The sequence below is a fragment of the Thalassophryne amazonica genome, chromosome 5 (genome assembly GCF_902500255.1).
Source record: "Thalassophryne amazonica chromosome 5, fThaAma1.1, whole genome shotgun sequence".
Lineage (NCBI taxonomy): Eukaryota > Metazoa > Chordata > Actinopteri > Batrachoidiformes > Batrachoididae > Thalassophryne > Thalassophryne amazonica.
Window position 1 is genome coordinate 125,931,277 of NC_047107.1, and position 27,384 is coordinate 125,958,660.

General features: G+C 42.8%; 1 protein-coding gene across 3 annotated transcripts in view; it reads right to left on the reverse strand.

Moving 5' to 3' along the window:
* Positions 1-27,384, reverse strand: part of abca2 (ATP-binding cassette, sub-family A (ABC1), member 2) — a 178,220-nt gene that overhangs the window by 6,957 nt on the left and 143,879 nt on the right. For all 3 annotated transcript variants that reach the window (XM_034171301.1, XM_034171302.1, XM_034171300.1), the window contains 10 exons: positions 25,975-26,300; positions 25,388-25,601; positions 8,303-8,408; positions 8,120-8,231; positions 7,927-7,987; positions 6,802-6,976; positions 5,732-5,847; positions 1,678-1,825; positions 438-561; positions 33-165 (listed from right to left, as the gene is read on the reverse strand). In XM_034171301.1, the coding sequence (XP_034027192.1) occupies positions 33-165; positions 438-561; positions 1,678-1,825; positions 5,732-5,847; positions 6,802-6,976; positions 7,927-7,987; positions 8,120-8,231; positions 8,303-8,408; positions 25,388-25,601; positions 25,975-26,300 (1,515 nt within the window). The remainder of the gene's footprint in view (positions 1-32; positions 166-437; positions 562-1,677; positions 1,826-5,731; positions 5,848-6,801; positions 6,977-7,926; positions 7,988-8,119; positions 8,232-8,302; positions 8,409-25,387; positions 25,602-25,974; positions 26,301-27,384) is intronic.

Below are 27,384 nucleotides of genomic sequence, written 5' to 3' on the forward strand. Positions count from 1 at the left end.
AGACGAGCAGAGATTATGGTGCGCGGACTCACGGGGGTTTCCTGAGGAAGTTATACTGGCACAGGATGGTGATGAGGAAGCCAACAAAGCCTTCGATTGTCATGGCAACAAGTCCTCGAGTCACGATGTCCCACTCAAAGGGAGACTTCATCTTATCAAACTGACCTGGAATCAAACAGGGTTCATGTATACACGATAAAACTAGTGCGTAAAAGCTTATCAATAACACAGTACTTCAAGGTTAGTCATTTTAGAAAGTTGCTAAGAAAGTGAGAGAAAAAAACTATGCATTAAAATTTCTGGATTCTAAATTGTTGCCTTGATGTGCTTTTCAAGGAGGAGGAAGAGGAACAAGGAGATCGTAGGAGTCTAGACAATAATCAACAGAAACAACACTGTTCAGACACCAGAACAATCTCCTTTAAATGTGAATGTACCTATTTTGGCGTAGTATTCATTGATGTACTCATTGTAGGCCATCTCCATCAAACCGTGACCAAGGTTGTAGTTGGGAAAGATCAAGAAACAGGACTTCAGATAGCTGTTGACTCTCTTCAGATCCTGGAGAAGAAACCAAACCAACAAACAAACAAAAATAAATAAAAGGAGGAGAATTATCTAAAGCAGAAATATAAGATGTGTAAATAGAGCCAAACGGTTATATTCCACAAATGATATCTCTGTTCAAAAGGATTTTCACAATCGTCAGCTGAAAAGTTCACACACTGACTACAATCGCCTGTGACAGAAGCAAAAAGACCCCATCAGAGTGCGGTGCAATGCAAATACCGCCCGTCGTTTTGGTCTGATGCTGTCTGTTTTCACGTCGTGTCAATAGGAAGCTGAACTTTTGCTCATCTGGTACCTTAAAATGAGGTGTGTTCAACCCCTTCACTGGTATCACGAGGCAGCTGAAGACACCACCGACCAGCAAAAACCAGGTTTCAAGTCGAGCTCACGCGCACACACAGACATGCGCATATTCATAAGCAACTTCATTACCTACAACCTGTTTGTACACACAACAAAACAACCAAACAGAAGGTAATATCCATGAAAAGACAAACATGGTTGTAGTATATTTCGATGCTGCTTTTCCTTATCTCATTAGAGACCACAGCTGTAATCAGAGGCCGTTTGTGCTCATCCAGTTGTGTAGAATATACACACGGCACTCTATGGAGACAAAAACAAGAAGTGACAAATCCACCTCTTACCGCCGCAAGAAATAACTAGTATGAACAATGTCTTGAAGCTGCCAAACAGTTTTCTTTTTAATTCTCCAAATACACTTTGACCGCACACAGTCTCTCCAAAATCCACCGCAAAAGTTACTTCTCCCCCAACATACTCAAAGCAAATTCCAGACTGGGGAAAAAAAAATGGAAGGAAGACCTTTGCACTGTGCCGGACATCACGGAGGATTCCACAGGAACAAATAGGTAAGCAGTCATCAAGGCTGAGTACACAAAAGCTACGTGGAAATGAGACGACAGCCTGTGGATGGGACAAAATCAAATGTTTCAGCTAAGTGAGGGACGCTCAGTCATCTGGAACGAACGGCTGATTCTCTTCCTTAATATCATAACTGTAAGGGGGACATTGGATAGGCCAGCCTTTGGAACATGGACAAACTGTGGCAGAGATGAAGCTCAGAGTAATAAGATTCAAACTCACCTTGTCGTGTTCAAAGAGCTGAAGAAGGAAGGTTGCAACTGTGGCTGTGATGCCTATGAAGAGGTTTATGACTATGAGGAACACGTAGGCTGTACTGGGAACCTCAAACCAGAAAGATGCAGGGTACATAATCGGAGTGATGGACCACCTGGAAGGAATGACTTAGTCAAGACCTCATAGTATTATTGATGAACACAAACCAAGAGGAGCTCAAAACCTTTCAGAATGTGAATTTTAACAAAAACTGTTACTATTACTTGGTATAAATGAAGACACCACAATTTAAATTCTGAATTAAGCATTACTCTGAGAGTACAGCATCACTTAAACAGGCAAATGCCATCTTTGCGTTATTGGTTAGGACGTCAATCAAGGACTCAACCAATCACTATGAAACACCATAAAAAGTACATACACATACATACATACATATATATATATATATAATAGCCTAATAGCCTCTGTGTGCGTGTGTATGGCTTTGATCATGCAAAAACTGGGGAGAACTGACATTTGCCATTTGGTATGTTTATGTATTTTGAGTCAAGGATGAAGGCTGTGAAAATGAAAAGTTGATAGGACAAATACAGTTCTATGTAAACGTTTGGGCACCCCTGATGATTTCCATGATTTTCCTTTACAAATCATTGGTTGTTTGAATCAGCAATTTTAGTTAAATATATCATATAGTAGAAAACAGTGATATTTGAGAAGTGAAATAAAGTTTATAGGATTTACAGAAAGTGTGCAACAATTCTTTAAACAAAATTAGGCAGGTGCATAAATTTGGGCACCCCAACAGAAAAAATACTTCAATATTTAGTAGATCCTCCTTTTGCAGAAATAACAGACTCTAAACGCTTCCTATAGCTTCCAATGAGAGTCTGGATTCTGGTTGAAGGTATTTTGGACCATTCTTCATACAGTAGTGTTCAGAATAATAGTAGTGCTATGTGACTAAAAAGATTAATCCAGGTTTTGAGTATATTTCTTATTAATACTTGGGAAAGAAGGTACCAGTAGATTCAGTAGATTCTCACAAATCCAACCAGACCAAGCATTCATGATATGCACACTCTTAAGGCTATGAAATTGGCTATTAGTAAAAAAAAAAGTAGAAAAGGGGGTGTTCACAGTAATAGTAGCATCTGCTGTTGACGCTACAAACTCAAACCTATTATGGTCAAACTGCTTTTTTAGCAATCCTGTGAATCACTAAACTAGTATTTAGTTGTATAACCACAGTTTTTCATGATTTCTTCACATCTGCGAGGCATTAATTTTGTTGGTTTGGAACCAAGATTTTGCTCATTTACTAGTGTGCTTGGGGTCATTGTCTTGTTGAAACACCCATTTCAAGGGCATGTCCTCTTCAGCATAAGGCAACGTGACCTCTTCAAGTATTTTGACATAGCCAAACTGATCCATGATACCTGGTATGCGATATATAGGCCCAACACCATAGTAGGAGAAACATGCCCATATCATGATACTTGCACCACCATGCTTCACTGTCTTCACTGTGAACTGTGGCTTGAATTCAGAGTTTGGGGGTCGTCTCACAAAGTGTCTGCGGCCCTTGGACCAAAAAAGAACAATTTTATTCTCATTAGTCCACAAAATCTTCCTCCATTTCTCTTTAGGCCAGTTGATATGTTCTTTGGCAAATTGTAACCTATTCTGCACATGTCTTTTATTTAACAGAGGGACTTTAGGGGGGATTCTTGCAAATAAATTAGCTTCATACAGGCGTCTTCTAACTGTCACAGCACTTACAGGTAACTCCAGACTGTCTTTGATCATCCTGGAGCTGATTAATGGGTGAGCCTTTGTCATTCTGGTTATTCTTCTATCCATTTTGATGGTTGTTTTCCATTTTCTTCCATGCGTCTCTGTTTTTTTTTTTTTTGTACATTTTAAAGCATTGGAGATCATTGTAGATGAACAGCCTATAATCTTTTGCACCTGCGTATAAAAGTTTTCCCCTCTCCAATCAACTTTTTAATCAAACTACGCTGTTCTTCTGAACAATGTCTTGAACATCCCATTTTCCTCAGGCTTTCAAAGAGAAAAGCATATTCAACAGGTGCTGGCTTCATCCTTAAATAGGGGACACCTGATTCACACCTGTTTGTTCCACAAAACTGACAAACTCACTGACTGAATGCCACACTACTATTATTGTGAACACCCCCTTTTCTACTTTTTTTTTTTACTAATAGCCCAATTTCATAACCTTAAGAGTGTGCATATCATAAATGCTTGGTCTTGTTGGATTTGTGAGAATCTACTGAATCTACTGGTACCTTGTTTCCCATGTAACAATAAGAAATATACTCAAAACCTGGATTAATCTTTTTAGTCACATAACACTACTATTATTCTGAACACTACCGTATTCATCTCAGGTTTGTTGGTTTCCGAGCATGGACAGCCCGCTTAAAATCACACTACTGTTTTTCAATAATATTCAGGTCTGGGCACTGAGATGGCCATTCAAGAACATTGTAGTTGTTCCTCTGCATGAATGCCTTAATAGATTTTGAGCAGTGTTTAGGGTCGTTGTCTTGTTGAAAGATCCAGCCCTGGCGCAACATCAGCTTTGTCACTGATTCCTGAACATTGTTCTCAAGAATCTGCTGATATTGACTGGAATCCATGTGACCCTCAACTGTAACAAGATTCCCAGTACCTGCACTGGCCACACAGCCACAGAACATGATGGAACCACCTCCAAATTTTACTGTAGGTAGCAAGTGTTTTTCTTGGAATGCTGTGTTGTATTTCAGCCATGCATAACCGCACCTTGTTATGTCCAAATAACTCAATTTTAGTTTCATCAGTCCACAGCACCTTATTCCAAAATGAAGCTGGCTTGTCCAAATGTGCTTTAGCATACATCAAGTGACTCTGTTTGTGGTGTGTACACAGAAAAGGCTTCCTCTGCATTACAGCATCTTGTTGTGCAAAGTGTGCTGTATAGTTGAACGATGAACAGAGACACTATCTGCAGCAAGATCATGTTGTAGGTCTTTGGAGCAGGTCTGTGGGTTGACTATGACTGTTCTCACCATCCTTCGCTTCAGCTTATTTGAGATTTTTCTTGGCCTGCCACTTCAGGCCTTAACTAGTACTGTGCCTGCTTGCCTTCCATTTCCTCACTATGTTCCTCACAGTGGAAACTGACAGCTGAAATCTCTGAGATAGCTTTTTGTATCCTTCCCCTAAACCATGATGTTGAACAATCTTTGTTTTCAGGTCATTTGAGAGTTGTTTAGAGGCTCCCATGCTGCCACTCATTAGAAGAGATGCAAAGAGGAGAAACATTTGCAAATGACCACCTTAAATACCCTTTCTCATTATTGGATTCACCTGTGTCAGGAGGTCAAGGGTCAATGAGCTTACCAAACCAATTTTGTGTTCCAATAATTAGTGCTGAATGTATACAAATCAATAAAATGACAAGGGTGCCCAAATTTATGCACCTGCCCAATTTTGTTTAAATAATTATTGCACACTTTCTGTAAATACTAGAAACTTCATTTCACTATATATGTATATATTATCCTTTCTTATAAGAATTTTTATACTTATGATTTTTATTTAATTGTCTGTTGCATTGAAAAAGGAGACGCTCTTCAATCTCACTGTACATTTTGTATGATGACAATAGAAGACAGTCAAGAGAAGTCAAGTCTTCCCAGGTTTATTAATCTGTGATGTCCTATTGCTGAGATATTAATAGAAGCACAGTGAAAATCAATCAATCAATTTTTTTTTTTATATAGCGCCAAATCACAACAAACAGTTGCCCCAAGGCGCTTTATATTGTAAGGCATGAAAAGTTGATACAGAGTCAGCAACACATTCATAGGTTAATTGAAAGAGTGCCACTCTTTCAATTGGCTTTTGAAGAGCCGTGCACTCGAGTATCACTGCCATAAAGTGCTAAAACTGTTATATTAAAATACATCCACTCAGTATCTTAGAAACACAAAGATCAGCTCAGTAAAAAGTGAAACTGTGTATGTGTGTGTACAGTACAGTGACTCACCCGTAGAGGAGAAAGAGGGAGAGGACAGCAGGGAAGTTCGTTGAGGAGGTGTAGGCTGGCAGGTCGAACACAAACAGAATAATAACACAACACGTGGCGGGCACCAAGTAGTTCAGCTGGGGAGAGACAAGAGAAAGAGAACCCGCTCGTATTCATCAGCACCTGCTTTCAAAATTTGGGATCACTAAAATTTATATGAAATTGAGCCTGACCAATATGGATTTCTGGGGGCTGATACAGATACTAATGTTAGGGAGTAAACAAAATAAAACAAAACAAAAACAACAAAAACGTATGATACAGATTAATCTGCTGATATACATAAAAAAAAAAAAGAAAAAAAAAAAGGCGCTGATTCCTAACATTTCATCATCAAACCCTTTTGCCAAAGAAATGTAATAGAGGCCTGATGGTTTAATGTCATTAATGTGACCAATGGGTGATGGGGTCCCAGCCATGCTTGACAGCATTGTAAACAATGCAGTCAGATCACCCTCTGCTGGACAAACTGTATAATGTCACAATTTCAAACAGTCAAATGTTTTTCTGTGTTGAGTATTCGGTAAAAGTTTTCATATTAGCAATATTATACCAATATTTTCAAGAAAGGCTCAAATTGGCCGATGTCAGCCAACTGATATCGGTCAGGCTCTAATGTTAAATATAGAAAATAAATACTTGTGATTTTTAATTCTGTAGAAAGCTATAGACTAGCAGAGTACAGGTTTGACTAGTATAAGAATCAGACATTTTTGTGGTATCAAGATGATATTTTTCGGTGGCATTATTAGCTAAAGCCCGTTATGTCCCAGCAGCTATTTAAAATGAATAAATAAAAAGGACAAATTTGCTACGCGCGGCCCTGAGGTTGTGTTTATTCATTCTTGCTGGTTATCAGAGTATCGCGACAGACACTAAAGGACTAAAACTTTGTTGGTTCCTGAGACAGTTGTATTTTTTTCAAAAAGCAAAGGATGATGGTGGAATGTTGTTCATGGATAAAAATATTTATGAGGGGATGCTTGTTTCAATCAATGATCTGTATTGACACACAGGCGCATCCTCCTCACCATGTCCCATATGTAGTTAGCTAGCCAGTAGATAACAGGGTCACAGCCACTGACAAACTGCAGATGTTTGGCCTTGGTGGATTTCTCTGCTACCAGGAAAACTACAAAGCTTGCTGGAACAAAGGACATGGCCACGATGATGAAGATGGCAATCACCACATCTGTACCCTGGAGCCTGGGCAGAAAAAAATTAAAAGAAAAAATAAATAATATAGAATCAATCAGATTGAATGATGTTGGATGAGAAAACAACTAAAAACTAGACCTGTCAGCAGGTACACACATGGTTCAAGCCCTCTTTGCGGGCCACCTCCTGATCCCCCACAAGTCCCATGTGACTTATAACCATGCAGCTATAACATGTGGACCTGACCACAGAGCCACACGGGTGACGGCGATGTCACGCCAACTCTGCCGGCAAAAGGACTAACTTTAACTAAGAGGTCCATACTTTTTCAGTGCATCCACTGAATCACAGCTGCTCCTTCCACCATGTGCATGAGGTGCTGTGCATGCAGGTTACTATGGGGTAACGCAGTCTGTCAGTCTCAAAATCTAATTTACCTCCATATCTGCTCAACCAAGTGTTCTACCAAAAGGCAAAAATACTGAAAGAAATACTCTTTATGATACATATAAAGGTCAGAGTTAATTGGGCAATGGACTGAGCTGAATATTTTTCCAAATATGACAATCACAGCATCAGTCACTTCAAGGTGCTTCATGTGAATATGAATAAGGTGTAATCGAATCCATTCCTTGAGTAAGCACACTGACATACACACACACACACATATATATATATATATACATACATACACACACACACACACATATATATATATTAAAAAATAAAACCTCCACTTTATGGTGTTATTAAAATGCATTCAACCCTTTGGCATTCCCATGATTTATTTGAAAAATACTGAAAATACTGAGTTCCAAAAATCAAAAGAGACATTTTTTTGCTGTACTGATGAACAGTCACCATTTCCTGTTTCCCTTTTTTTTTTTAAATGTTTCTCTATTAATATTTTTGTACTGTTGCTAACTAAATGAACAAACAAACCAATATATAGTTATGTAGGGCTTCATAGAAAGAATTCACAGGTATGAGCAACTTACAAGTAGTCCAACGAGAGGCTGGCGCTGGTACGATTCATTGGATGGTTTGTCAGTGTGATACCTTCAAAAGAAATACACACAAAATTAACAAACTCATCTATACACAAGACGACCACAGTGTAAATCGTGTTTAACAACACTGTACATAAGATGTTTGTACATAGTATTCACTGTTGACAGTGTCTCACATTACCATATGCAGCAGGGTTGCCTTTGGACGCAGGCAGGTTGGCACGAAGGATGGCATTATTGAGGACGTTCAGGTAGGTGGGCATGCTGTGGTAACCTTTATTGTTGTACAGAACCTAGACACAGTGGAAAGCTGTCTGTAGTTGTTCATATAAGACCCTTCAACATTTTGTAGTGTTTATCTTACCTGAGCTGATTTGCGAACTGCTATCTTGCGCACCATAGGTGGTATCGTTCTTCCAAAGGATGCTGGGATGGATTTCTGGATGTTCCCCACTGTTATACCACCATATCTATTGTGATGAATATCAATGATATCAATCAAAAAAACAAACACGACAACAGACAATGAGTAGTCAACATCATTCACTTGACCCAGCTATTTTAGCTAATTATAGGCCAATCTCCAACCTTGCTTTTCTCTCAAAAATTCTTGAAAGGGTAGTTGTAAAACAGCTAACTGATCATCTGCAGAGGAATGGTCTATTTGAAGAGTTTCAGTCAGGTTTTAGAATTCATCATAGTACAGAAACAGCATTAGTGAAGGTTACAAATGATCTTCTTATGCCCTCAGACAGTGGACTCATCTCTGTGCTTGTTCTGTTAGACCTCAGTGCTGCTTTTGATACTGTTGACCATAAAATTTTATTACAGAGATTAGAGCATGCCATAGGTATTAAAGGCACTGCGCTGTGGTGGTTTGAATCATATTTATCTAATAGATTACAATTTGTTCATGTAAATGGGGAATCTTCTTCACAGACTAAGGTTAATTATGGAGTTCCACAAGGTTCTGTGCTAGGACCAATTTTATTCACTTTATACATGCTTCCCTTAGGCAGTATTATTAGACAGCATTGCTTAAATTTTCATTGTTACGCAGATGATACCCAGCTTTATCTATCCATGAAGCCAGAGGACACACACCAATTAGCTAAACTGCAGGATTGTCTTACAGACAAAGACATGGATGGCCTCTAATTTCCTGCTTTTAAACTCAGATAAAACTGAAGTTATTGTACTTGGCCCCACAAATCTTAGAAACATGGTGTCTAACCAGATCCTTACTCTGGATGGCATTACCCTGACCTCTAGTAATACTGTGAGAAATCTTGGAGTCATTTTTGATCAGGCTATGTCATTCAAAGCGCATATTAAACGAATATGTAGGACTGCTTTTTTGCATTTGCGCAATATCTCTAAAATTAGAAAGGTCTTGTCTCAGAGTGATGTTGAAAAACTAATTCATGCATTTATTTCCTCTAGGCTGGACTATTGTAATTCATTATTATCAGGTTGTCCTAAAAGTTCTGTAGAAGAATTTTTAGGTCCTTATTTGAACTATGATGAACTATCAAGTGTCCTGATCCGAACTGTATGTCCTCTGGTTGAACTAGCAGGTGTTCAACCCAGAAAAAAAGGGCTCTATTAGTCATTCAGTCTGTCAGGGGCTTTCCAAGGCCTTTTAGGTGCTTTCCCGCAGGCCACGTGCAGGGGCCTCGGGCCAGCTGCACCTGTGGCTGAGGCCACGTGCGGGGGGGCCTCAGGCCAGCTGCACCTGTGGCTGAAGGTCTTTTAAAAAAATCAGTTGTAAATCCTTCACGTTTTAATGGGAGCGTTTGTCACATTGAAATAATGGCCTAACACCTGCTTAGGGTTCACTAGAGGACGCTTCCAATAGAAAACCATGTCTTGGGAATGAAATAAATAAAAAAGTCGAAGGAGGAGCGATGCCCGCGGGTCTCCAATAAATAGATGAGCGCGGTTGTCACATATTCAGTCTCTCTAGAGGACTCAGTTTGTCTAAGCTCTGTGTCGAAGGCTTAAATAAACGTAAAAACTCTGTGCATTTTATCTTGCTTAAGGCTGAATTATTCTAAAGTGTTGTGTCCTTTTCTAGCATATCCCTTGCAATTAGTTTGTGTTATCTAAAAGACGACATCCTGAGAAGACTAAAGACGAACCACGACAGAACTTGGCGAGCCAGCTTCAGGAGGATCCAGGGGCATTCCGGCAGCCTGGGGCAGTCCAGCTCATCCCTCCAGACCGTAAATAACAGTGATCACGACTAAAAGGTAAGCAGAAACCTTTTATAACTTCTGCACGATCAGGAGGAGTGAGTCGGGATTTCCGCCCAAGTTGACAGGTGATATTTTTAATTGCCTCTTACCCAAAAGAACCTGGACTAAGAAAATTGATTAGAGACTAAAAAAAGATAAGATTGAAAATTATCAGGCCTTGTAGATAAAATGCTCAGAAGGTGTGTGTTCCCGGGAAAAAGAATGTCTGTGTGAGTGAAAGGTCAGGAATGTTCATGAACTCTGGTGCGGAAAAGAGTGCGTGGAGAACTAACCTGGATGCTTGGGGAATAATTGGTGTTGAAATTCGTTACTAACGTGCCGGCTGATAGCATGCGCTGTAGGGGTTAATTTAGGGAAGTATACTGACAAATAGATACAAGGTAATACAAGGTTATTTAAAGAGTTTAACAGAGACTGAAGTGAAATAAGTGAGAAAAAGAGTTTAACAGAGAATACGTGCAGAGGAAGCACAAGATAAGCGCCTGAGGGGGCGCAGTAGAAATAACGTACGTGATAAAGAGATTTAAAGAGAAAAGTGCAAAGTAGCACAGCTGACAGTAAGTAAAAGAGCTCAATAAAGGACGTCATTTTTTAAGAAAAGAGAAAAACTATATAAAAAAAAAATAAAATAAATAGAGAGTTAGTGCAGAATACATGAGAATTAATGAAGCAGAAAATAGTGCAGTAAGGCACCAAATACACGCTTGTGGGGCGTGGGAGAAGAATAAGTAATTAAGTATACAGTAATATGAGTTTTTTATAAGAAAAGAAAAAGAGAGTATTTTCAGTGCAAAGGCACATTAAGCTCACGAGGAGCTCAGTAAGTGAAAAAAAAAGTAGAAGAAAGTGCAGAAAGGCACAGGATACGCACGCGAGGCGCGGTAAGGCGTAGAAATAAATGAAACATTGTATGCTCAGAGAGGAGCTTGTGAAAAAAAAAATATATTAAGCACAGGATACGCACGCGAGGCGCGGTAAAGCGTAGAAGTAAATGAAATATTGTACGCTCAAAGAGTAGCTTGTTAAGAAAAAAATAAATAAATAAATAATATATGAGTTGCTGGCAGCGCCGGAGAAGCTGTCTAACGTGAAGAAGAGATACATATTTAAACAGAACACATTGGTGTTAAGTGATTAAAAAGGTTTAAAGCCGCGGAGTGAAAAGTGGCAGAAGTCTAGATAGAGATATATAGAAAGTTGTTTTTAATAATTTTTGTGTATAAAGCTTTTGAAGATTGGTGTGTGGGAGAGCGGAGAGTAATCGGGGAGTTGCAGGCAAAGCTGTGAGGGCTTGCAGGCTGGCTGGCATACAAGATTAATGTGAAGAGTAGGTACGAGGAGGAGGTGTTTAGACCCAACAGAAGGACTTGGGAGGTGCATGACAGGCAGAGAGGAAAGTGTGAAACAGAGACAGTGAAGAAAAAGACAGGAGAAGAGACTGCTATGTAAATACAGAGAAGGTAGATATTATTTCAAAGAAAGAAAACTAATAAACAAACATAGCAGAAAAAGACAAGAAGCAGAAAGTTAAAAAATTAGAAGGAAAATAGAAAGTCGGGAGCAAAGACATTAGGAAGTGTTAGGGTTGTAAGAGGAGTAAAGAAATAAAATTGGTTATAAATCAAAAGAGTTAAAGCTTAGATTATAGTGAAAAAGCTGACAGACTGATCAATGCTTGGGACAGTCATTGATGGGAGACTTAAGTGATAATGAAATAATACTCCCAGAACATTACTTGACTGACGGAGACATCGAAACCCAGGGAATCAGGACACATTTTTGGCTGGAAAGGACCTATTTTGACAGGGTAGGAGCAGAACATTGGCAGGACGAACAAGAGATCAATCAGAAATTATGGCAGATTACTAAGGTAATCAATCTGAAGCAAAAGAAAGAACAATTCCCTCTAATTAATTGGGAGCTGCTGATAAGACGTCTGTGGCATCAGGGTTTAACCCCGTGGCTGGAGCTGCTTTGTGCTGATCCTAATAAAGAAATTAGCATACCATTAAATCATTTAATAACACTGCCAACCGATCCAGGTGAAGAACTGTTTCCTAGGTTGACTCTGACTGTGGTCCCAAGGAAGGTTCGGTGGGAAACAGGTAAATTTTCATATTTAGTTAAAGAAAAAGAAGACAGGCATAACAGTTGGAAATTTAATCCTTTTAAGGGTTTAAAATACAAAACAGGTGTTACAGCCGGCAAGTTATTGGTCTGGATCAGGACAGCCCCTGTGGGACTACCAGAGCACCATAGAAACATCTCATATAGCGTTTGTCAGGGTTACATGGGTAACTCTCAAGGTCAAGGTCGGGAAAGTACCCCGCTAGACTTAGTACTAAGAAAATATCCAGGAAAACGCACTAAGGCCAACCAATGTATGAGAAAGTGGCACAAAAGGTCACATGGGGGCAGACAATGGCCTTTGGAGGGATCATTTGATCCGGTGATGTGTGAAGCAGTTGCGGTAGAAATACAGAAAAAAGAAATTAAAGATCAGCAGAAGAACGTAAATAACAACAAAAACGCACTGAAGAAAAAGAAGTTTTGGCCTTGTTCAAGCAGGAAGCACAGAGGCTACAGCAGAAAAGAGAAAAAATGACAGAGGAAAGATCCAAAGAGACTAAAGCCAGTGCACCGAGCTGGGAAGCAGAGCCACTCCCATATAAACGTCATGATATGGGAAAGACAGCTGGACAATTTGTATTAGGAACTCATGAAGAGGACCAAGGCATGGATGTGGAGGGCAAATTCACACTGACACTAAAAGCTCGAGAGCCACAAGGAGACAGGTCCTCAGTCTGTCAAATGGATCATACAAGGTCTCCAAGTCCAAAAGTAAGTGGTAGCTCACCACGACCAGCAGGGGGGGGGCCACAAATAACAGTGACACGGAGGCAGACGAGGATAAAGAGAGAGACCTGAAGGCTCCGCCTGCACATCGAGGTCCACTGAAAACCGTCCCCTCCCACCATAAGTCAGCCGACTGGACCTTCACAGGCTATAGAGGCTCCGAAGAGTGGCACAAGAGCTTCTGTGACACACTGGATCTGGCCAGAAGAGATAATGAAGAACTAGCTGAGCAGCTTCGGCTAGCGAAGGAAAGAATACAAAGACATAGGGACGCCGAGGAAAGAAGAATATTACAACAATCGACGCCCAATCAAGGGAATCACATTATAGAGCCACCCACCCGAAAAATTTCTGGTGAGATCGTCATTGAGAGTGCAAAAGAGGCCCGACTCAGGCAAAGACAACAATGTGTAGCCAAAGACATAGCGGCTTTAGAACAGGATATAACCAACTGGATAGACTGCCTGGAACCAGTCAGTCGTACTCGATCTGGAAGACAGTATGGAGCCCCCACAGAAGAAGAGGAGGACGAAGACCTCATATGCCCATTGGTGGTTAGAAATGGTCATCATGTGTATACCCCATGGAGCTGGACAGACATGGTGGGGCTGGCCAACAGGCTGCCAGACATCACCCAAGGAGCTGGGAGATGGATAACTGCCTTAGAAGAAGGCACTGCAGGGGTAACCTTGTCTTTAGGTGACATAAAAGCCTTGCTAATGCATGTCATTGGAAAACATGACACTGAAGAATTAGCAGGAAAGGTTGGACTAACACAAATGATGGGCACTAATCAACATGATGAAGTCCCCTTTAATCGCTATAGAAACTCCATGTGGGAAGGACTGAGAAGAAAGTACCCTGAGGTCTTGGATCCCTCTAAATTAGATGATGAGGAGTGGACACCTGAAGAGTGCCCAAAGAAGTTCCTGCACCGATTCCAGAAGAGATGGGCGGAGGAAACAGGAAATGCATGGAACCATTCTCCAGCAACTGAAATCCTGTTTAAAATAACTGTAAAAAAGGCTCTACCAGATGAGGTTCAGAAAGCCCTAGATGGAGTCGTGGGACTATCAAAAATGAACTGGGCTTTATACTCTGAGCATATTTGTCACCATCTTGAAATCTACAACAAAGAAAAACAAAAAGAAGAAGATGCAGCAAAATCCCTGACGAAAAAATTGGTGCAGATGCAGTTGGGAGAGCTAACCAAAGTCAAGAAAGAAAAAACAAAGACCCAGGCACCAATGATGACCCCTGTTCCTTCTGAGCCGGCAAGCACAGGCCCTACGGCAAACACTGCTGCCACCATACAGGCACCTGTGGTAACAGCCACACAGAGCCCCCAAGGAGCAGCAGGAAGCACTCCTACAGGAGAAGTCTCAGCACCAGTGGAGCATCACTATCACTACCATAGCACTGGCACACCCGGAAATGGACCCACCTACAGTCATGGGTGGAGAGGAGAGTCACGGAACTTTCAAGGTCAAAGAGGAGGGTGGCGAAGAGGATCTCGCCAACCTTCATTTGGAAGCAGATTCCAAAACTCAGCTCCCAGGAACAGTCAAGCGGGACCGCCTATGGGACCAACACCCCCAATAGGGGATCAACCCTCTAATGAGTGTTGGAGCTGTGGACAACCTGGACATCGAATGAGAAATTGTCCGGCCCGACCTTGGGTTGGACCCTCTGCCTATTGGCAATAGGGGGGCCTAGAGAAGACAGAGGGGGAAACGGTGGCATTGGCTATTTCGATGATACCTAAGGAAGAGCCAACCGTCACCGTTAATATACAAAACAGAGATTTCCCTTTCATGGTGGATACAGGGCAACATACTCTTGCATAGGGAAAATGGGCGCTCATCTCCCCCTCTCTGGGTCTGTAATTAAGACCATCGGCTTCTCTGGGAAGACTCAAATAATACCGTTTACACGCCCACTTCCTGTAACGATTGCAGGAAAAACAATTGAAGCACCCCTGTTATACTCACAAAATACACCTGTGAATTTGCTGGGAAGAGACATTTTATGTAAGCTACAAACCCAGATAGTGTGTACCCATCAAGGACTGCAAATACACTTTCCTGACGAAGCACTCACCAACATTATGGTGCTTATGGACATGGAAAACAAGGTCCGACCTGTGCAACCCATGGTATACTGGCTGAAGTTACAACCAGAAAATTCAAATCTCCAACTGGAATGGGAAAAATGGAAGCCCTGGGCAGAACAACACTATGCAGCAGTATATACACCTAGTTTACCTTTATATGTCACCCTGATGTTCGATGCCAAACAAAAACAGGCTGACTATGCATGCTGCTGGGATGCATTGATGAATCAACGGCTGTTTCACATAACCACCACAGAAATTTATTTAGGCCCCCAAGGGGCCGCAGCTTCTGTCAAGCTAACTTCAGCTGAACAACAATGGTATCAAGTGCCGAATGCCACGCCTCATGTGACCCTTTTAGTCTCAGAAAAGTACGAATCCCATGACCTAGGTCCAATGGTAAAGACAGCCTCAGAAGTTGAAGAATGGCAAAACATGGAAAGTCCACAAGTACATCTGTCAAAAGACCAGCAGTTTATACGAATTAATTTAAAAGTAAATGATGAGGCTATAGCTCAAAAAGTGGAGCTCAATCCTAGACCAGAGGGACAGATGGTGTTATCGGCCCAACAAGAGAAATTGTTAGAGCAAATACCACCAGTGGTGTGGTCCAAAAGCAAAACAGGATGTAGGACTAGTAAAAACAGCCTTACCAGTAAAAATAAAAGTAAAACCGGGAGCAAAACTGCCTCACCAAAGGCAGTATCCATTAAAACCTCAGGCTATTGAAGGCATAAAACCAGTAATTAAGGGACTGATGGCAGCTGGAGTTTTAATAAAAACTGCAAGCCCATGCAATACACCTATCTATCCTATCCCTAAAAACAATACCAAAGAGTATCGGCTGGTACATGATCTGCGTCCTATCAATGCAATAATAGAAATGGATGCACCTATAGTACCTGATCCGCATACTATACTATCAAGCATCCCTGCTGGAGCAAAATGGTACACAGTAATCGATCTGTGTTCAGCCTATTTCAGTGTGCCTGTGCACCCAGACTCACAACATTTGTTTGCATTCACATTTCTGGGACAACAGCTAACGTATACACGGCTACCTCAGGGACTGAACCTGTCCCCAGCCATCTTTAACAAAGTCCTGGCTGAAGATTTACAACACCTTGACATACCCAGTACATTGGTGCAATATATGGATGATCTCCTTATTGCATCAGAGACTCAAGAACAGTGTGAAAAAGATTCATTAATTGTATTGCATGCATTGGCAGATGGAGGTCATAAAGTAAGTAAGGACAAATTGCAGTTCTGCAAACAACAAGTAGAATACTTGGGAAGACAGTTGTGTGGGACCACGCGATGTATAGCCCCAAGCCAAGTGGAGGCTATAATCAAGGCTCCCAAACCCCAAACAGTGGGACAGATGCTTTCATTCCTTGGGATGGCAGGGTACAGTCGGCCGTGGATTTGTGATTATGCTATAAAAACTGCACCTTTGCGTGCCATGATTAGAGCAGTGGGGCAAACAAGCAATGCAGCTCTCCTCGTCTGGACAGATGAGGCAACGGGAGCTTTTGAGGCCCTAAAAACAGACATGCAATCTGCTCCCGCGTTAGGTAACCCAGATTATGGGAAACCTTTCCATTTGTATGTTACTGAAAAAGCTGGATATGCATGTGCTGTACTAATGCAGGAAACAAATGAAGGAAAACAACCATTGGCCTATTATAGTACAAAGCTTGACAACATTGAAACAGGATTGCCACCATGCTATCAGGGTCTAGCAGCAGCTGCCTTTGCATTTCAAAAAGCATCATCCATAATCATGGGACATGCAGTAACGTTGTACACGTCGCATCAGTTACATGCCCTGCTAACCAGTCAACGTTTTGTCTTAACACAAGCTAGACGCACTGGATATGAAGTTGTGTTGTCCGCTCCAGAAATAACAATACAACGTTATCACACGGTGAATCCCGCCACCAAATTGACCACACCGTTAGATGGTACTCCACATAACTGTGTGGCAGAGACAGAGAAATTTTTGAGAGCCAGAGAACATTTGTATAATCACGCCATAGATGCAGATCTAACCCTGTTCGTGGACGGCTCATGCTTTCGGGATGCTGCGGGATTGCATGCGGGTATGGGGATTGTTAAACTAAACACGGATGGCGAGACCTTTGAATTACTGGAGTCCCAAGGAATTGATCAGCCTTGTTCAGCCCAACTGGCAGAAATCAAAGCCTTAACTATGGCTTGCCAGATAGCTAAAGATCAACGTGTTAATATCTACACAGACTCAGCCTACGCTTATGGCGTATGTCATGTACATGCGAACATTTGGAAACAAAGGGGATTCCTGAGAGCAGATGGCACCCCTGTCACTCATGGAGAAGCGATTTCCCAACTGTTACAAGCTCTCCAATTACCGTCTGCAGGTCATCAAAAGAATAATAACATCATAGCTCAAGGTAACAACCTAGCAGATGACGCAGCTCACAAAGGAGCACAAGGAGAAAATATGTTTCCCCTGCTAACCATCCAAGATTGTGCCCCACTGGTTTCACTTGACGCACTGATAGTGGCTCAAAGTAGGGCCAGTGGAGAAGAAAAATGAATGTGGGTTAAACGAGGCGCTATTGAGACACGCAGTCAGGGGCCAGCGGACAAGCTGTGGCGCAGTAGTCATGGACATTTTGTGTTACCCACCAATTTATTACGACATGCAATCATTTGGGCCCACGGACCCGATCATTGTTCGCGAGTCCAAATTATGAACAAACTAAAAGCTGTCTGGTGGTCACCATATACGGCAGCTACAGTGGACCGTTTGTTGAATGAGTGTGAGGTATGTGCACAGTACAATGTCCGGAAATCATTCACAGCCCCTTTAGCCCACATTCCGGTCCCTGATGGGCCATTCAGACATCTTATGATGGATTTCATAGACATGGGAGCTGAAAATCGAGTTAAACGAATGAGATATGTTTTGGTAGTGATATGCAGATTCAGCCGATGGATTGAGGCAGTAGCCTCTGCAAAACAAGACTATAAAACGGTAGCCAAATTCTTGTGCCGAGATGTCTTTCCAAGATTTGGCATTCCAGATACTATCTCATCTGACAACGGTAGGGCTTTTGTAGCCAAGGTTACACAAGAAACATTCAAACAATTGGGTATCAAACAGAAGTTTGGGTGTGTTTATCACCCTCAATCAAATGGGGCGGTGGAACGGGCTAATGGCATTTTAAAGAACAAATTAGCAAAAATCATAGCAGACAGCAATGGCAAACTAACCTGGCTGGATGCGTTGCCGCTTGCTTTATTGTCAATGCGCTCACAAACTAACCGACTAACCCATTTGACACCATTTGAAGCTCTTACAGGTCGGCGATGCCTATTCCATACCTGAGAGGACCCTACGAAGGACCATCGCTGGAGCAGCTACAAGACGAATGGCATAATTATCTGAGACAGTTAACCCAAATACACAAAAGTATCTTTTTGCAGGTCAAAGGTGCTACAGAAGACAGAGAAGCAGAGATTCCACTCGAAAATCAGAGCATCCAGCCTGGTGATCTGGTTTACGTCAAAGTGTTCAAAAAGAAGTGGGACAGGCCCCGCCGAGAAGGTCCTTTTAAAGTTATTCTTGCCTCACGTACAGCAGTCAAAGTAGATGGTAAGGACACTTGGTTTCATTTAAACCACTGCTGTAGGGTTGGTGGCCCAGCGCCCCTGCGGCCTCGGCAAGCTCGTCTTGGCAGAGCCGCCGGGCCAAGGGGGGAAGCAAGAGAAGCCAGAGACCCTACAGCAGCACCGAGGGACGGCCACGCCTCCCTGCAGCCAGAAGAAGCACCGAGGGAAGGCCACGCCTCCCTGCAGCCAGGCGAACACCGGCCAAGGCGCTCACAGAGACTGACTGAACAAAGACGACACACAGCTTCAGAGAGTAGTGGATCCCTGCCAGATAGAGCAGCGACAGACTCAGATGCAGACTCAGAAACAACTGGAGACGCAGGCCAACAGACAGACAGAAATACAGACCGACAGATAGACAGGCCACAGGAGACATCAGACTCGGACAGCAACTCAGTAGATTTACCGACAGAAGAACCGCAGGAAGTACAACCCAGACAAAGCACAGATACACCACACATCCCTAGTGACAGCTCATCTAGTGACGGCTCACTCAGTAGCACATCTAGTAGTACATCTCAACAGTCACCAGAACAATGATTAAGGAATTATTTAAGGGATTGACAATACTACTGGTGGTTAGTATGGGAGAACATAGACGTCCAAAACATACAACGGACTGTGCCGTGGCCATGGCCGCAATAGCAGCTAAACAAGGCATTCTAAACACAGGAAAAACATATAATTTGGTATACATTAAATCAAAAGCCTACAAGAACATAGGAATACAGGGAAAGCTGGGGGATTACATATTAGGCGAAGCCATTAGCATCAAATGTGAAGAGGAGGGAACACTCAACATAGAGGTAATTTGTGATAAAGGAGGATGCAGGGAAACCAAGCAAGACGTAACTGTTACAGTACATGAAGCCACAAAATGGGTAAAAATCAAACCAAGGAAAAAGAGGACAATTAGAAGCCTAGAAACAAGCAGTCACTTAGGGAGATGGGATCCCAGTACAGACCTAGCCCGTACACAAGAGTTGAAGACCAATCTATTTTACCAATGGTTGAAATTTTCGGCTAGGCAGATCAGTGAAAAGCCTTGCATAGCCTGTCACCGGAAAGGTGTGATACCTCAGGCTAAACCCCTACCTGATATCAACAACTGTTATAGGAGCCCCCAACATAACTCAGACCAAGCAGAATGCTATACACAATGTGTTATGAAAATGGCAGTAGGTGATGAAAAATATGCTGCCGACAGTAAACTTTGTCCAGTGCCCCTAAGTACAGAAGGAACCGTTCCACCTATGATTAAAATAGAGAAAGGGATGATACACCCATTCTGTATAGCTAAAGGATTAGTAGCACAATACATAAGCGATTGGCAGGTAGGGACGACCCAGTCAAAACACCACATACAGTGTATGCAAAAGCAGCAAGAATACAAACCGGCCAAAACAGCATGGAACATTACCGTCTGTCACACCCTGCCAGCAACAGGCATACAGTGTGAACAAATAGTACCGGCCACAGGGGGGTCTGTAATTGGACTGAATCTCACCCATGCTTCATGGGTATCTACTCCAAATTTAGCTAAGGGAACGGTACCCTTAGCTGACATCTTTTGGATATGCGGACAAAGAAGGAAACTCCTGTCATCGCTGTCCCCTAATTGGAAAGGCCTTTGTGCTCCTGTGATGCTCACAGGAGCTATAACAGTAATTGAAATGCCAAATTCAATACAACCCATGCCACAGAAACTTCGTAAGAAAAGAGGAATAATGACGTTTAAAACAGACTACAACATCACAGTAAGAAACGGGATACCAGAAGGGATACCCCGACAGTTAGAAGCCATAGACAGTAGCAGAGTTAAAGCAGATGAAGACGCGGATAAATGGGGATGGGCATTGGCTCTGTTCGGGGTTACTCCAAAAATCCGTTCTAGGTTCCAGGAGGTGCAGTGGATTAATTCCTTGTGGTATAATCAGCAAAGATACCTGAACTGGACATTGGCAGCAGTAGGAGCCTTAACCGAACAACTGCACGCCACCTCGCTAATGACAATGCAAAATAGATTAGCTATCGAGATGATGATGGCTGATGAACAAGGAGTTTGTATTATGATCAAAGCCACCGAATGTTGCACAGCTATTCCCATGCGTACAGGGGAAGACGGAAATTTGACAGAGCTCTTAATCACACTTGAAGAGATGCAACAGGAACTGTTAAGTAACTCCATAGGAGGAAGAAATGAAACTGACGATTCTGGATACATTGTAGGGAATGGAATGAATATTGGCCCACTGTTTTCACTGTTTGGGGCTCTAAGGAGAGGGTGGATATCATGGAAAGACTGGTTATACCAGATAGGTGTAATCTTGGCACTAACAGGGGTGGCGGTCTTGCTGGTAATATGTTGTGGTATTCCCTTGATAAAATGTCTGGTCAATAAATTGATTTCATCCACAGTAGGACAGCTCCCACTGTTAGCCATCCGAGCCCTGGAAGAAAGCACAAACGAAACAGACAGAGAACCAGAATATATGGAAATGGATGAAATACCAATTATCCTCCCCGACAGCCCCCAGCTACCTAATATTGTGGCGTACACCCCAGATAGGGAGGACTGGGATGGACCGTGCTTGGTGATATTGTAGACGAGGAAGAAGACATGCACGCACATTTACATTCACACACATGCACCCACAAAAATGAGGAATAGGATAGACAATATCTGAAAGAATGACATGGAGCTGTAATAATGAACGTATATGTATATTACTAGGACACAGGAGTATGGCTGAGAGACCAGACTCCCCTGATCAGGGACCTATGCCTGATCTGCCTCTATCAAGTCTGATTGGACTCTCAGAACTGTTTGGAGAAGAGGATATACAGGAGGGATGGTCGAGACATGATTGGTCACCACAGCCGCCTTCCATCCAGCAGCTAAACCAGTTGGCAACAGAAGGATCTTCATCGTTCCAGCACCTGGCGATGACGGCTTCACAGAATCTGCCTGCAGCAAGTGTCGGCCCGAGGACTCCACCATCACCTGAAGGACCCTTTGGACTCAGGAACACACCCCTTCCGCAGATGCCATGGAGACAGTCACATGTGCCAGTGGCAACGATACCCTCCAGGGGAGGCAGCCAAGGTCGGCCATATGCAGCAACCGCCCGAGTGCATCCTAGACCCAATTCACTGCTAGGACCTGTCCCCAGCTTTCCACCCCCAAGGCAGGAGAGATATTCTGATCAGCCCAGTGCCTCTGGAGGAGGATCAGCAGGGGTGGACCTTAGCCGAACTCACCCACCAGGACAGAGGGGAGCTTTGTACAGGCTGCTAAATGCCCAGAGTGTCCCAACCACTTGCCTGTGCGACATCAACAATACTCCCCCCACACACGAAATGCCTTCCCCCTTGTACTTCCTGTCCCCTGGACTGCACAACCTTAATCTGGTCATGGTCACCCCACTGGACATGGCAATCTTGGTTCGAGAGCTTCGTCTTCCACAAGAGTCTGTTCCAAAAACCTTGGAGCAGCTCCTGCCCCTCACAAATCACATTCCCCATGGACTATTTGAGGAAATCATGCCACAACTGAGTCAGACAGCTGCATACCTGTTAAGGATACACCGTGACAATGCCAACATCTCTTGTGCTCAGGAGGGCCTCCATACTCAACTGTGTGGTCTTCAGTCTAGTATGGACATGCCAGCCAGCATGATGGAGCATATGGAAAGGGAACAGCTAGGGCTGGCCACCACCACCCTGAATGTGGGCAAGAATTCTCTGGGGGCCCTGTACAACCTGGCCAAGCAGCACAAGGAGCTGGAAAGATCCATCAGAGAACTGCACGACTGTCTAAAAGCCAGAATTCCTGATCCTTCCCCCACTACCCCTGAAAGGCCAACCTCCCCATATTCCCCAACTTCTCCCAAAACTTCAGACGCTGAGTAAATGCTGAGGAGCGCGGACTGACGTAATGGCACTGAACACGGACTATGATCTTGGTTCTTGAGTTTGAACTGCGGACTGGTTTCAGAAATCTGAGTGTAAATAAAAACAAAGAAGGATATATGTTAGTAACGAAGGTCGGGTAAATGTCTGTCCTTACCATCATCTGCGTAACACAGATAAAGCTAAATGCGTACACATAGATATCACATTGCAAAGTTATAAAAAGAGGACCCTTACACGGCGTGTTTGTAGATTTAGTAGTAAAGATGCACCATAGGGACCCCTTTTTCTTAAATTATAGCATGCCTCAAGAGACATGCATCGCCTAAATTTGGCATCTGGCCAAAAAGGGCATTAGAAAACAAGCTGAAAAAGAAGAAAAACAAAGTGGAAAATGTTGAGAAATGGCCTATAATGAAAACCATTATATGATTGACTAAGGCAAATGACTTAAGGACGGACATGAAGGGAAACCATTTATGGTGTTTATCATTTAACTAGACATAGCTGCGCTAACCTTAGAATAGTTTCTTGATTGGTTGACTAAATAGTGGTAACGTAGGGGTTATTTGATGCATTTAAATAATAAATGTGTGACGCTTTAACAAAATAATATGTAGAACCAAGTATAATGGGTTGGAGCCTCTGGTTGAGTGAGACAATAGATGCCAGAAGATGATTGGTTGCACTAATGTCAATGTAATGCCTTTACTTTGCCATGATTAAGAGGTTGCTGTAACTTGTTTTATGTGGCCATTTTAAGTGCCTTGAATTACACCAAAACTCAATGTTTGAATGTCACCTTGCGTTGATATAATCCAGCTAATTGCTCACCTTGTGCCTTAGTATGTAGGTTCACCTGCACTTCAATATATTTACCGTGTGAAGTATCACTGATATTCATATCCGCACCAGAGTTATCAGTAAGTCGAGTGATGTGTTTTTCTTTCTTTTTTATTGCAATGCACAAATGAGGATGTCTTGTCAGTAAACAACCCAAGAGTATAGTTGATGTAATGGGACTCTTTCGAGTCCCAGAGGAGGGACTGTAGAAGAATTTTTAGGTCCTTATTTGAACTATGATGAACTATCAAGTGTCCTGATCCGAACTGTATGTCCTCTGGTTGAACTAGCAGGTGTTCAACCCAAAAAAAAAGGGCTCTATTAGTCATTCAGTCTGTCAGGGGCTTTCCAAGGCCTTTTAGGTGCTTTCCCGCAGGCCACGTGCAGGGGCCTCGGGCCAGCTGCACCTGTGGCTGAGGCCACGTGCGGGGGGGCCTCAGGCCAGCTGCACCTGTGGCTGAAGGTCTTTTAAAAAAATCAGTTGTAAATCCTTCATGTTTTAATGGGAGCGTTTGTCACATTGAAATAATGGCCTAACACCTGCTTAGGGTTCACTAGAGGACGCTTCCAATAGAAAACCATGTCTTGGGAATGAAATAAATAAAAAAGTCGAAGGAGGAGCGATGCCCGCGGGTCTCCAATAAATAGATGAGCGCGGATGTCACATATTCAGTCTCTCTAGAGGACTCAGTTTGTCTAAGCTCTGTGTCGAAGGCTTAAATAAACTTAAAAACTCTGTGCATTTTATCTTGCTTAAGGCTGAATTATTCTAAAGTGTTGTGTCCTTTTCTAGCATATCACTTGCAATTAGTTTGTGTTATCTAAAAGACGACATCCTGAGAAGACTAAAGACGAACCATGACAGTTCCCTGAAAAGCCTTCAGTTAATTCAAAATGCTGCAGCTAGAGTACTAACGGGGACTAGAAGGAGAGAGCATATCTCACCCATATTGGCCTCTCTTCATTGGCTTCCTGTTAATTCTAGAATAGAATTTAAAATTCTTCTTCTTACTTATAAGGTTTTGAATAATCAGGTCCCATCTTATCTTAGGGACCTCATAGTACCATATCACCCCAATAGAGCGCTTCGCTCTCAGACTGCAGGCTTACTTGTAGTTCCTAGGGTTTGTAAGAGTAGAATGGGAGGCAGAGCCTTCAGCTTTCAGGCTCCTCTCCTGTGGAACCAGCTCCCAATTCAGATCAGGGAGACAGACACCCTCTCTACTTTTAAGATTAGGCTTAAAACTTTCCTTTTTGCTAAAGCTTATAGTTAGGGCTGGATCAGGTGACCCTGAACCATCCCTTAGTTATGCTGCTATAGACTTAGACTGCTGGGGGGTTCCCATGATGCACTGAGTGTTTCTTTCTCTTTTTGCTCTGTATGCACCACTCTGCATTTAATCATTAGTGATTGATCTCTGCTCCCCTCCACAGCATGTCTTTTTCCTGGTTCTCTCCCTCAGCCCCAACCAGTCCCAGCAGAAGACTGCCCCTCCCTGAGCCTGGTTCTGCTGGAGGTTTCTTCCTGTTAAAAGGGAGTTTTTCCTTCCCACTGTCGCCAAGTGCTTGCTCACAGGGGGTCGTTTTGACCGTTGAGGTTTTTCCGTAATTATTGTATGGCCTTGCCTTACAATATAAGGCGCCTTGGGGCAACTGTTTGTTGTGATTTGCCGCTATATAAATAAAATTGATTTGATTTTGTATTAAAAAAAATCTAAATATTTCCTCAATAACAATACAGACATATTCATAAAGGTCATTCAGACAAACACCACACAAATGAAGTGATTCTGCACAGCTGTCTGACCTGTGCAGGCGCAGTCTGTCTGATGTGAAGAGAAGATACTCGGAGACATTACGCCCTGTGATGTCTACAAGGATGTCACCTGTTACCACCTTCGTTATTGGGGGGCGCCCACCCACCCCACTCGGACAGGAGAAGCCCGTACCCTGCATGGAGCAGGTACAACGTACTGGCTCGTGGATGGACAGGGGGAGGGTTGGACGAGATGTCACTGGTTCTGAGCAAAAGTTAATAAACAAGACAACAAGCATTTCTTTTTTAATCAGAATGAACAATTACACCATTTATCCACTTGACAAAATACAAGCTCATAGGAGTGTATGTGGAGAGGAGGGGTGCAATCAGGAGAAGGATTCTGAGGATGGAGTTGCCAAGCAAGATGTGAAGAGGAATGTGAAATGGATGTGGTGAGGGAGGACATGCAGAAGGTTGGTGTGACAGAAGAAGATGCAGAGGACAGGATGTGATGGAGCCACACCAGCCAAAAGAAGAGCAAAGAGCAATCTTTCTTTAAGTCATCTATGCATGAGTGTGTTTATTTCCAAAACCAAAGTCACCATCAAGGTAAGAAAATAGAACAATGGATCTACCATGAACTGTGGTCAGAGGTGTGACTGTGTAGTTCCACAGTCCATCTTCAAAGCGCGGGTCTGGGTCATCTGAAGGTGCCGGTGATGGAGGAGGTGGTACAAAGTTGGAGAGTGGAACCCCCTGGGTGAAGGAGTCCAAGCACATGGAGTCAAAGTATCGGGCAGCCAGTGTCTTGGAATTGTTGGCACTGGGGTTGAGGGTCTGGGCTAACTGGTCCAGAGTGCTGTTGAAAGGTGTTTTCAGGACACATGTAGCACCTACTCCTGAGGGAAGCCGGAGGGTGTTGATAATCTTCTGTGGGCTGGCATAGGGAGATAGTTTCACCCTGGAATAACAGAACAAAGGCTATTTTCAGGCAACTTTTGAAGAGCTGACTGGGAGACAAAAAACAATTTCTGGATCTAAGTCATCCATAAAAAACAAAGTAAAAACCCTAAAACACTATTAAATGCTTTGATAAAATGTTTGAGATTCCAGATTCAAATGTGTCAAGACTTTGACAACAGCTGCAAGGAATGTGTAAAATGTAATTTCTACAAAATAATTACTACGATAAAATAAATAAATAAATCAACCTATGAGGGGACTTACAAAAACCCCCAGCAGGATGACCAAATCAGAGTGTGATTTTATTTGAGCTGAAGGAAATGTGTGTATTGACTCTGAAATAATGAGCCTATGTAGGCGTGCAATACTAATACAATAACATGCTTTTGGAGTGCGGTATGCATTTTCAGAGGCCCGACGTTCATGCCCAGTCGCCCAAAATGACAGATATTCGTGCCGAGTTAGACGAGGGTGAATATCTGTCATTTTGGGCGACTGCATTATTATCACTTACTGAGATACACAACACGTAACGCGCTACATAAAAAGTTGGCTCACTTTAACTGTTGTCGTGTTGGCTGGTGCGCGCGCTGCTCTCCAAATTCGGCAGTGCGTCCTCATCAAGCTGGCTGCTTTAGCTGCTGTTCATTGTCATACTATCAATCAATCAATCAATTTTTTTTTATATAGCGCCAAATCACAACAAACAGTTGCCCCAAGGCGCTTTATATTGTAAGGCAAGGCCATACAATAATTATGTAAAACCCCAACGGTCAAAACGACCCCCTGTGAGCAAGCACTTGGCTACAGTGGGAAGGAAAAACTCCCATTTAACAGGAAGAAACCTCCAGCAGAACCAGGCTCAGGGAGGGGCAGTCTTCTGCTGGGACTGGTTGGGGCTGAGGGAGAGAACCAGGAAAAAGACATGCTGTGGAGGGGAGCAGAGATCGATCACTAATGATTAAATGCAGAGTGGTGCATACAGAGCAAAAAGAGAAAGAAACAGTGCATCATGGGAACCCCCCAGCAGTCTACGTCTATAGCAGCATAACTAAGGGATGGTTCAGGGTCACCTGATCCAG